The sequence below is a fragment of the Macaca mulatta genome, chromosome 16, assembly GCF_049350105.2.
Source record: "Macaca mulatta isolate MMU2019108-1 chromosome 16, T2T-MMU8v2.0, whole genome shotgun sequence".
Classification (NCBI taxonomy): domain Eukaryota; kingdom Metazoa; phylum Chordata; class Mammalia; order Primates; family Cercopithecidae; genus Macaca; species Macaca mulatta.
Genome location: NC_133421.1, coordinates 71,636,673 through 71,649,030, shown reverse-complemented (window position 1 = coordinate 71,649,030; position 12,358 = coordinate 71,636,673). Strand labels below are relative to the sequence as shown.

General features: G+C 38.4%; 1 protein-coding gene and 1 pseudogene across 8 annotated transcripts in view; both read right to left on the bottom strand.

The window, feature by feature from the left end:
* Positions 1-12,358, bottom strand: part of EFCAB13 (EF-hand calcium binding domain 13) — a 120,574-nt gene that overhangs the window by 76,406 nt on the left and 31,810 nt on the right. For 5 of the 8 annotated variants that reach the window (XR_013407037.1, XM_077972304.1, XM_077972300.1 and 2 more), the window contains 2 exons: positions 8,471-8,614; positions 187-258 (listed from right to left, as the gene is read on the bottom strand). Coding sequence is in view for 7 of the 8 variants with exons in the window: in XM_077972304.1 (XP_077828430.1) it covers positions 187-258; positions 8,471-8,614 (216 nt within the window). In the remaining variant the exon portion in view is untranslated. The remainder of the gene's footprint in view (positions 1-186; positions 259-8,470; positions 8,615-12,358) is intronic. The other 3 variants (XM_077972303.1, XM_077972306.1, XM_077972305.1) reach the window with 1 other exon arrangement.
* LOC717453 (UDP-N-acetylhexosamine pyrophosphorylase pseudogene) lies at positions 1,582-3,078 on the bottom strand (annotated as a pseudogene).

Sequence of the window (12,358 nt, the reverse complement as noted above, 5' to 3'; positions counted from 1 at the left end):
TAGACATTTCTAAAAAGAAGACATGTAAATAGCATTTTGAGTATTATATTTTATCTCCCTGATTTAAGAGGGTAAATTATTCAGAGGTTTTCAAAATCCTTTATAAAATAAAACTTATAAATTAAGATTTAATGTAAAGACTTTAATTATAAACAAAACTTGTCATAGCAACAAGAGGTCACTTACGAACATCCTCATACTGTTCCTGTAGCTCATTCAAAATAAATATAATATCCCCAATATCCACCATGTGGTTACCTGTAATAGAATAAGTTCAAATACTGTATTTACTTTTGAACATAGATATATCTGCCATCCTATTCTAACATGAAAACAACACAGAATGTGTGGAAGTAGGAACAAAGAGCCAACTATTACAAGTTCTGAATAGAATCTGAAATCATGAATTGATAACTCAGTACACACTAAAACATAAGAGTAAGGCCATGGTCTTTTCTCCTTAATAAAAGAGTTTTTCATCAAAAGAAATAGTCATATTTTAAGCTCTCATGCTAATCAGGATATTTTCTCATTTTACATGTTTTTTAGAGTTTATTACAGGTATTTACTTACTCTTTTGACTTCATTTCTAGATTGTGAACTCCTCAAGAACAGAGGATGTGTTTTTCATTTGTTTCCCCAATGCCTCGCAAAGCACCTACTTCTTATCACTAAAAATTATTTTTGACTGAACAAAATATACAGAAGGCAATAAAAAACAATGCAATTCTACATAGTGAATAGCAGACAATGATTTACTTTGTACCTTCTCCATGTCCAGCACTCTCATAACTTCCCACTATTCCTGCCCCTGCCCGTCAAAGACCATTTTTCTTCTTGGATAATGCATGAATGAGGATGTGTTCAGATGCAGTGACCTTGAATAATGTCATTTCAATTGTGCACAGAGATAGAAAACGCTTTGCTCAATAATTCTTGCCTCCAAATATTTGATTTTGTTTGCCATCCAAGATGAAAAAGACTGAAAATTTACTTATCTAACAATAATAGTGATGTTTTTTTTCTTCAGTCTATTCATAAAAAATCAACTGTTCAATAATATGCATAAGTGAAAACTCTGAGAGGAAGAAGCAAATTTTTATTGTTTTCCACAGACAGGAAGATAAGTTTATTTTACTGTCCAATTATTTCATTTAAAAAGTTTAATGTTTGATAAACTTTTGGTATCATAGAAACCTTTCAACATCTACAATGACATATTATTACTATGCACAACTTCAAAAACAAATGCCTCCAGCTCCAAGTAAAGTGATGTTGAACATCCTGACTATAGTTCAGCTGTAGGAAATTTCTTGGATTGCCAATGGTTTCCTTGCCTTGGAAAAAAATACACAATTGAAAAATATAAATAAGACCTTCAATGAGTTGAGAATTATAAAAATGCTATCTGAAGTTCAGTCATCTAGATCTTAGGAAGTTTGCAGTAGCTATAAGAGTTCAACAAGCAAAATAAAACCCTGTGGATATTTAAACTTCAGTCATCCAGGAGGTCCTATAGGTTCACAGTTGGTCTATCAAAAATAAAAGCTATTCCTATTGTGGTAGAACTTGGTATCAGGTTCATATACCATTTTTCACCAGCTCATGAACTCCATTCTCATCGATGATTAAAGATGCATGGAATTCTACATCTGTACATAACTTTCTATTCCTTCCTCAGCATTAGAGATAAGAGGAGAGATTTCACACTGGATTGGTACATCATTGGCATCCTTTAAGTGGGAAATTGCTGGAAGATGAGAGCCATTTTCATCTATAAAGTGACCCCTGCATTGAGAACCCAGCAATAATGAAAGTGTGCCTTGCGGTAGTAAAATTGTCTTTCCCATTCTGACTGTCAGCATTCTTTAGTGTGGAAAAGTCATCTTCCCATAATATTTCATAAACCACAAACTTCTTTGCAAACTAGAAGATGTCAAAGACAAATTTTTCCATACTGATTCCACTGGGCTTATCTGGCTTAATTAAGTGCTGTTGGGTATCCACATAAGGAATCTTCTTTTGAGCCACATGATGCTGCAACTGAGGTTCATAAACATTGACAACATCCTCAGAAATGGTATGGTGAATAAATGGTTGGCAATATTCTCCACATTGAACGGCAATCATCCATTTGAGCTTCGTTTTTGAGCTGTTGCCAGGGAAACATCACTATATTCTACCACCTGGTAAACTCCATCCACTCGGCAAACCACTCCAACTGGTTCTGCAGGGTTTGTTTTCTCTACCACCTTTGCTCCACAGTCTGCTCCTTTCTGAATGCAAAATCCAATGAACCGTGGGCCTGCCACTTTTACTAATATGTTGTCAACACAATAGACATGAATGCTCCAAATGCCTCTTTGCACCATATCCTCCACAATATGCCAGGCTGCAAGAGCCCAATAAAGACCACCATTCTCATGTGGAGCAATAGAAACTTTGTTCTTCTCTTCCAAAATAATTTGCCCATCAAAACTCATGGCAGGGAGCATTCCTTGCTGAAAAAAAGATTATATTTTCTTTTCTTTTTAAACCAAAGTACTTGTGCTTGGTGAAGAACTCCCTGTAGATTCCGCTGTTCTGCCACTGATCATTATATGGAATCATGCATTTGTTGCCATAATATTTTTCAGCTAACTATTGTAGCTTCAGGATATGCTCTGCTTGAATCTGAAAAAGTGTCTTATGGGATGGCAAACCAACATCATACATCCCCTTTGGATATGCAATGAGTCTAGTCCCTTGTCCACCAACTAGAAAAACTGTTACTTTGTTCTGAGAAATCTGGAAAAGTTCTTTGCTTTCCCAGGCCTGGAGCTGATCTAGCTTCCCTGTAGCACTGCCCAGTACCTCTCGAGGGACAAGTTCCATTCACGCATCCACCTTTTCTTGATGAGAGGACTGGTTAAATCCTTCAATGGCCTTTTAGAAGAAGAAGTTCAGTTCCTCAAAGTTGAAGGCCTAGAGCTCTGCATAAAGTTCTACCTGTTGGGCTTCTTCAAGCTCACTCCAGACACGTAGTGGGTGTTCTTGCTCAGCTTTGGACAACCTGAGTTTGAGGTCATTAGTGTTCATAATGCTCTGATAGCCAAGCTTTGTGAAAATAGGGATGCAATGCATGAACCTACAAAGCTTCCTCAGTGCGACCACAGCTCCACCCGGCTCCTTCTGCGCTGGCGTCCTGTGTCCCCTCTGAATATATACCCTCATCCTGGGCCATGGCAGCTGGGTGGGGCAGGCCGGGACCAGGGCCAAGGGGAGTGGCCCAGCCACCCTGCCCCTCTTGCCGCGACGAGAAGCAAATATTTAAATCAAAGAATAGTATCATTTTGGTGTTGGGTCCACCTGATTCACTCTGATTCTCTGAAAATTGGTAAACTATGTATTTCAGGTGCAGGCCTTTAAATCACTGCAAAGCAAGTACTATGTGTTTGAACCAATCAAAGAAATGCTAGACAAAATTGGTGCTAAAGTGCCTTCTGATTAGAGATTGCTTCCTACATTCTGGTTTCTTATTTCCTTGGTATTTATCCTCATCCTAGTTTTGATTATAGTTCTAACACTTCCCATAACCTCCCCCAGTAACTGGCACTTACGGTAGATTGATTGCATGTCCCATGTTCTTAGATCATAGCTTAAGTCCTAAGACAACTCAAAGCTTCTTCAACCCACAAGCTCTTGAATCTGATCATTAAAAAGTATTCTGTTAGACCATACATGTATTAATCCAGTGGAAAAGGCCATCTTGCTTTTACCTGCTCTTCATTTAGAAAACTCCTTTCTCTGAACAGAAGTCCAGCCTCAACTAATAAGAGTGTGGTAGTCAACCATGTTCACAGATTCATTAGCTCTTGCTCAAATTTATTCCTTGCATCTATGCAATAATAAACACCTATCATGAAACTCCCAAACAAATATTACCTACTTAAATAGTCCCTAGTGGCCGAAGACACATTCCAGAATCTGAAATGACGATTTTGGTCCCTATCTGACTTAGCAAAACCTTAAAGAATGATTCCTGGTTGAAACTAAGGCAATCAATACGGTCATAGGTATCATTTATTTCCTAAGGGAAGCTCAAAACAGCCTCCTACTCTAAGGTATATAATTCTGGAAGAAATTCATCCTGGAAAACACAACTACCTACTGTGAGAGGGAAAAAAAATGATCCTAATTATTAAGGTCATATATGCAAGGCAACATTACTCTGAAGGTACTAAGTGACCATTAACACTACATTTCTGTAATCTTCAGGTAGCTCCACAATATCAAAAGCCTCCTCTAGTAAAAACTGCACTAGTCACAACTTTCCAACCAGTTCAATTTTTCAGATCTCTAACCTCCATGAGAGAAAAAAAAAACTGCTATACCAATACACTATTTCAGAAACCAAAATACCTGACCCTCTAAGAACTGCCATCAGCTGATTTTCCATATGGCACTTCTTGCCATATCTAAATAAAGCAAATCCTCCTTGGACTTTCCTGAAAATTTCAGAGGCATAATTCCTTCTCCCTCATTGTGAACACCTATAAAGATGAACATATTATCTACCTATCATCTTCAACAATATACCAAATACAAAAATAAGATGCTAGAACAGTACCTGCAGTGCTGTCTTCTTTTAGCAGGATAACTGTGTTATATTATTTCTTACTGCAAAATTCTGCTACAGAAAAATTAACATCTCCTACCTGGGTAACCCAAAATTGTTGGCATCCTGGGGTTAACTTTTCCTTTAACATTAAAATAGCTCAGACCCCAGAGCATACACTAACATAAATCAATACCTTGACCAAAATTTGAGGATTCCTGAGTCATTTGTACTCTTTTTTGTTTATTTTAGGTTTGTTTCTCTATTCCCATGGACTCTTGATCTCACTCACATTATTGCCTTCTACAGGTGCAATCCTCTTTCTGCCCCAAGAAGATCCAACATAGAACCCATAGGTCTTTATCCTTGAAATCTCCCCACCAACAATATTAATACAAGTTTATTGTATATAACCAACTTTTACTGGTAATTTGCAATTGATGGGAGTAAGGGAGTTCTTAAGAAGCACAGCAAGCAACTACATACTATAGTCCTAAAGTTCTGTGGTTACTCTACCCTCACTCACTCTTAGGTTCTATCCATCTTCTTCCTCCACTACTGAGCCACCACTATATTTCAAATCAAATTCCTGTTGCTTTCTTATGTACAGTACTTTACCTTATCTTTTTGCTCAATCTAGATGTTTCCCAGTATGTTTTAACTCTCATAATCTAATATATCTATTAAGATGATTTTCCTGGTCAAAAGATAAGGACTTTCCTTATGAGGAATTTTGCCTCAAACTGCAGCCAGCTTGTTTATATGATAAAATGAAGAATATTTTGTTCTTTCTGATTGGAAGATGTGGCATGAGGAATCAGAATTATCCACTCATTCAACAAATATTTGTTGAGCGGTTAATATGTGCCATAAGCACCATGCTAGGTATTGAAGATACAATATTAAGCTAAAGCAGACATGATATCTGCTCACCTGATGCTCAGTCTTATTTGAAACACCAATGTCAATCCAACAAAAATACAAATTTCAATTGTGAATCGTGCTATGAGAGTGTATAACATGAGAATCTGACCTACTCAGAGAGGTCTGGGAAAACATCCCTGAGGAAAAGACAGTTGAGTTTGGATCTAAAGTATAAGTAGGAATTAACTTATACTTTAAGGGGAGAGAAAGGTTCAAGGAAGAGAAATGAACACATGCAACAGCCATTTGGCAAGAAGGGGCATGGTATGTAGTTGAAACTAAGAAGGCACAGAGAGCAAGGGAGAATATGGTCTCAGATAAAGATGAAGATCTGGGTAAAAGCCAGAACATGCAAGGCCCTGTAAACCACACTAAAAGAGTTATTTATCCCAAGAGGTATTAGATTTCATGTGAGGAGAATAACATGATCAGACCTGTATTTGAACGAAGATCATTACGGCTGCACTGTAAAGGAATATAAGAGTGGATAGGGGTATATTTGTTAGGATGAACTGCAATGGTCCTGAGGAAAGGTTATGTGAACTTGGACTAAGATAGGAAGATAAAGAGAAATAAATCAGGCCGGGCGTGGTGGCTCAAGCCTGTAATCCCAGCACTTTGGGAGGCCGAGACGGGCGGATCACAAGGTCAGGAGATCGAGACCATCCTGGCTAACACGGTGAAACCCCGTCTCTACTAAAAAATACAAAAAACTAGCCGGGCGAGGTGGTAGGTGCCTGTAGTCCCAGTTACTCGGGAGGCTGAGGCAGGAGAATGGCGTAAACCCAGGAGGCGGAGCTTGCAGTGAGCTGAGATCCAACCACTGCACTCCAGCCTGGGCGACAGAGCAAGACTCCGTCTCAAAAAAAAAAAAAAAGGAGAAATAGATCACATCTGTAATCCCAGCACTTTGGGAGGCCAAGGCAGGTGGATCACAAGGTCAGGAGATCCAGACCATCCTGGGAACATGGTGAAACCCTGTCTCTACTAAAAATACAAAAATTAGCTGGGCGTGGTAGCACGTGCCTGTAATCCCAGCTACTCGGAGGCTGAGGCAGGAGAACCATTTGAACCAGGGAGTCGGAGGTTGCAGTCAGCCAAGATCACACCACTGCACTAAAGTCTGGCAACAGAGAGGAGTAAAAAAAAAAAGAGAGAGAGAGAGAGAAATGGAAAGACTTAAGAGATATCTATCTTATATACAGAAAAAAGAGGAAAAGTTCTTAAAAAGATATATCGAAGACTTTAAATAAGGGAACTATTGCATGAGGAATAGAGAGGTAGAGTTGTCAAGGATGACTCTCAGGTTTCTACCTCACCCTTCTTGTGTCTATTCTAGGTGCCAAGCACTGTGATGTGTATATTTAATTCCTATAACAAGTCTATAAAATTAGTATCATTTGTCCAATATACCTCCCCAAATAAAGCAGGAGACCTGGAGACCGAGACCAGAACTCCACAAGCAAAAAGCAAAGTACTGCAGCTGTTTCATATATGATTTCTGTTGTTCCTGGTAGGGCATGCCCTAAAGGCTTAAGATTAGGCTTTAAAATCCCCATTTTACATTTTCATACCCCATCATATCCTTCCACTCATGCCTCACCCCAGAGCCCACCATACCTGACTTCTTAATAGAACTCCATGTGGCTGGATTCTATCTCCAGACCACATATCAGCAACCAAAAGCCCACTACAAAACCACCATTAATAAATGACAAAAACTAGTGGAAGCCCACTCAGAAAGATGTCATGTCTGAGTATTTTTCTGCCATATTTACACAAACTGTTCCTTTGGCTTAAGATGTTTTTCTCACTCTTCGCTACCACCTTCAACTACTTAATTCATACTGATCCTTCAAAATTCAGCTCAGACATCAGTTCCTCTGATAATCTTTCCCCAAGGCTTCCAGTATGTATTAGCAGCCTATGTACACTCTATTATAGTATTTGCCATGGAGCATTTTAATTTTTGGTTTGCTTAGTTTTTTCCACACTTGAATGTGAGTTCCCTCAAAAAAAAAAAAAAAAGAAGAAGTGTGTTTTATTCATCTTTGCATCACCTAGCACAGTTCCAGGCATAGTAGATATTAAATGACTATCTGATTCATTAAGTGAATGAATCAGGCTGGGCCCAGTGGCTCATGCCTGTAATTCCAGCTACTCAGCAGGCTGAGGCAGGAGGATCACTTGTGGCCAGAAATTTGAGACCAGCCTAGGAAACATAGCAAGACCTCATCTCTACAAAATAAAAATTAGCCTGGCATGATGGCACACACCTATAGTCCTAGCTATTCAGGAAGATGAGGTGGGAGGATTACTGAGCCTAGGAGGTCAAGATTACAGCAAGCTATGATCACAACATTGCACTACAGCCTGGGCAACAGAGTGAGGCTCTAAAAATAATAAAATAATAAAATGAATCAATCAATTAATCACTAATTATTATAGGACATCCTCTGGTTACAAGTAAACATGTAATACAAAACACCTGCTAAATATTTTTATCATGTTTAAAGCAATCCGCATTGTACAGAGAGTAACTGAAGGGCATAGCAAAATTGTTTAATCAAAGCTACATAATAAAGTTGAGAATTCAAGAAATTTAGGTCTTCTAACTTGTGGAGTCAATGCCCTCGACACTACAAGAAACTACTTCTCCACAAAGACCAGAAATGACTTGGAAAAGAGATACAAGGCTGAATTCTTTTAAAATTCATTTTACTCTTTTACCAAACATACCAAACTATAACAATTTTAGAAACTTCTCACTTAATTTTTCTAGACTATTTCTTACTATAGACACCAGTAAACAGTGTCAATGGCAAAAGGTAAGAATCAAGAGAAAAAAGGAGAAGCAAAGGACAGATCGCAAAATTGATATCCAGAAAAAAAGTGTATAAATACATGCACATATATATTTACATATATATTTCAATGCAAATAACTCACTGTCAATATAGGTATGCTTTATCACTTCTTCTAAAATTTCAGGGTTTATAGGGATACCCATGCTATCCAAAACACCAAATATTTCATCAGTTGAAACTCGACCACCTTTTATCCTACAGAAAATCTTCAAGGCATCCCAGAATGCTGCAAAAAACAAATTAGTATACCATGAGAATCAATAGCTTTTCTTGGAAAAGGAGGTGACTTTGTGTCAATAGCCCACTAAGGGAAAATAACCTTATATAAGCACGGGATTTTATAAATATTTATCAACAAGCAAATCACTGTTATAAAATAACTTTATAATAGTGACTAAAACATTGGTCTTTTTTTCTCCATAGGAATTTCATATTCTTATGTTAACAATCCTTAGCATATAAAATGAATTGAAAAGAACCTGGTCAGAAGGAAATATTCAGCGTGACCCTGACTAGCAAACCAAATCTGGGGCTCCCCAAGACATCTACTTCTGAATCTTAGATTCTATAATTTTAGAACAATTTAACTAAAATAAATTAAATACCAAATCACTTTATCATTTTCTAAAATTTGTAGTCACATCAGAGAGCTCGGTATATTTTTAATTTTAAAAAGAAAATATTCAGATAAATTATAATTTTCCACAAAAAAACTTCCTTAAGAATTAAACAGATTGAAAGCCGTGTTCAACTGCTAAATTTAAATTCTCCCTGACCACTACTAATTAGCCTTGACAAAAAAAAAAAAAAAAACACAATTCCCATGATCAATTTCAGACAGAAAATCACATTATAGTCAGACTAGATTTTCTTGAAATTCATCATATAATAAACTAATGATTACTAAGTTCTTTGATAAGTACAATCAAGGAGAAAAAGCTGGGCATTATTTATTCATTCAATTAGTCTTTTTTTAATTAATTAATTTTTTTAAGACAGGGTATCTCTCTGTAGCCCAGGCTGGAATGCAATCACACAATCTCAGCTTACTGCAACCTCTGCCTTCCCAGCTCAAACGATTCTCCCACCTCAGCCTGTTGAGTAGCTGGGACTACAGACACGTACTACTATACCCCGCTAACTTTTTTGTATTTTTGTAGAGATGGGGTTTTGCCATGTTGCCCAGGCTGGTCTCGAACTCCTGGGCTTAAGCGATCCACCCGCCTTGGCCTCCCAAAGTGTTGGGACTACAGGCATGAGCCACCATGCCTGTCCTCAACTACTCATTATTGATCAAGTTAACAAAAATAGCAAAGGAAGGGACCTCCAGAAACCATCTCCTCCATAAAAGCAATGAGAACTCTGGCAGAAATTATCAGAACCAACTTGTTTCAAAACTCTGAAAATAAGCCAAAGGCTTGCAGTTATCCGAGGAATTTCTTCAAGAAAAATGACTGAGTCTCAACAAGAACAGTGAGCTTTGTGGCATTTTAACTTGCCCTATTCCCGTCTACCCATCTCCAGGTTCCCTGGAGCATTGAAAACCAGTACTCTACAATCATGATGAAAATGTGTGTGTGCACTAATGAGGTGAGAAAGGCCTCTTTAAGCACAACTCAAAACTCAGAAGACATAAAGAAAAAATAATAAATTTTGTGATAAAATGTAACAGTCCCATTCCAAAAAACAAGGACACCATTTCAAAATTAAAAGAGAAACCATAGACTAGAAGAAAACACTTGTAACATACATAACAAAGGATTAATAGCCAGAATATGAAAACTCCTACAAATCAATGAGATGAACAATCTAGTTTTTTAAATGAAAAGTATATGTGAAAAGGCAATTCATACAAAAAATATATGAATGACCAGTAATTATATTAAAAGATTACTAATTTCATAATTGAAAAATACAATTAAACAAGATAGTTTCTGCAAATCAAGGTGGCAAAATTTCTTTTTCTCTTAAGAAAAAGATACTTGCATTTTTCCCTTTTATTTTTTTCTAGGGGGTCTCTTGATTTCTAACTGTATGCCTGATCTTTTTACTAGTTTCTATGAGACCTAGGTCCTTTGCTTCCACTCTGCCTAGTGATTGATAACTCATTTTGCCTTGACAAAACATAAATTATATGTATGTATGTGCATATAAAAAGAATTCTCGGGTCAGTATTAAATTGTAGCAATCTTAGAGGGGTTAAAGAAGGTCTTTCACATCTTTATACACATATATTGCTTGGATATTTTATTAAAACAATATATTCAAGAATTATGTGTGTTCTTTTAAAAGAAAAAAAAGAAACCTGAGAGTTCTTGATTAGTCTCAGAACACTATGTCCATAAACAGAAAATAAGGTCAAAATAGAAAACCAGGACTTGAAAAATCAAGGAATATAGGGAAGTAAATAAGCTATTCTAAGTTGTAATTCAAAAAGTGGTCCCTACGCGCTGTTCTGTCTGTCCAAGTAGAAGTTGCAAATTAGTCCTGCCTCCTATCCACCATTTTTCCCTATTGTCTGGATCTCAACTTACATTTTTTTCTGACTATAGATTTATATGTGTGTTTGGACTCCTAAGTACTGACCACAGATACATACATATAATTTATGTTTTGTAGCAGGGCACGGTGGCTCATGCCTGTAATCCCAGCACTTTGGGAGGCTGAGATGAGGCAGTGGATCACCTGAGGTTAGGAGTTCAAGACCAGCCTGGCCAACATGGTAAAATCCCACTTCTATGAAAAATATAAAAATTAGCCAGGCGTGGTGGTTTGCACTTGTAATCCCAGCTACTCGGGAGGCTGAGGCAGGAGAATTGCTTGAACCAGGTAGGCAGAGGTTGCAGTGAGCGAGATCGCGCCATTGCACTCTAGCCTGGGCAACAAGAGTGATATTATATCCAAAAAAATAATAGTAATTTATGCTTTGTCAAGGTAAAATGAATTATCAAAAGGTCAAAATAGGAAACCAGGACTTGAAAAATCAAGAAACATAGGAAAGTAAATAAGCTATTCTAAGTTGTGATTCAAAAAGTGGTAAGTAGACACTCACATCGTGAACTTTTGTGCCAAGAACTACTGCAGGAACATACCAGGAAAGCCAAGAGAATCCACAGACCCCTTGAAAGAGGTGGATGCCCTTGCAGGCTCTGTGGGACAGCCAAGTAATTGTGAGTCTGCTTGCTTTCTCAGTGGGGAGGCTTGTAGCCTGGGGCAAGTTCTCATCCCTGCTCACTGCCTGCCTGGAAATAAACTGTGCTATAGGTGAAGCACAGTGGGAGTGACACCAGTCTTTCAGACTGTGGGCTGCGTGGAAGCTGAGTGAGGCCTATCACTGCTGGTTTTCCCCCACTTCCCTGGTGACCTGTCAGGCAGCAGAGGCAGCCATAATCCTCCCAGGAACATAACTCCATTGGCCTGGGAACCACACCCTCACCCCGACAGCAGCTGCAGCAAGGCCCACTCAAAGAGAGTTTGAGCTCAGACATGCCTAACCTGCCCCAACTGATGGTCTTTCTCTACCAATCCTGGTAGCAGAAAACAAAGAATATATCTCTTGAGAGCTCTATGGCCCTGCCCACCACCTGACCCTAGGGCAACCTTGTAATCTCCCTGTACTACTACAGCTGATGTGCTCTTGAAAGTGCCACCTCCTGGCTGGAGGCCAACCAGCACAAAACCAGCACACTAAACAAAAATACAACCAAGGACCCTAACAGAGTCCACTTCATTCCCGTGCTTCCTCCATTGGTGCAGGTGCTGGTATTCACAGCTGAGAGACCTGAAGATGGAACACATCACAGGACTCTTTGCAGACACTCTCCAATACCAGTCTGGAGTCTGGTAGCTCCACTGGGTGGCTAGATCCAAAAGAGAAATAACAATCACTGCAGTTTGGCTCTCAGGAAGCCCCTTGTTCAGGAAGCCCTATGTCTCAGGAAGCCCCTAGGGAAGGGGAAGAGCACCAAAT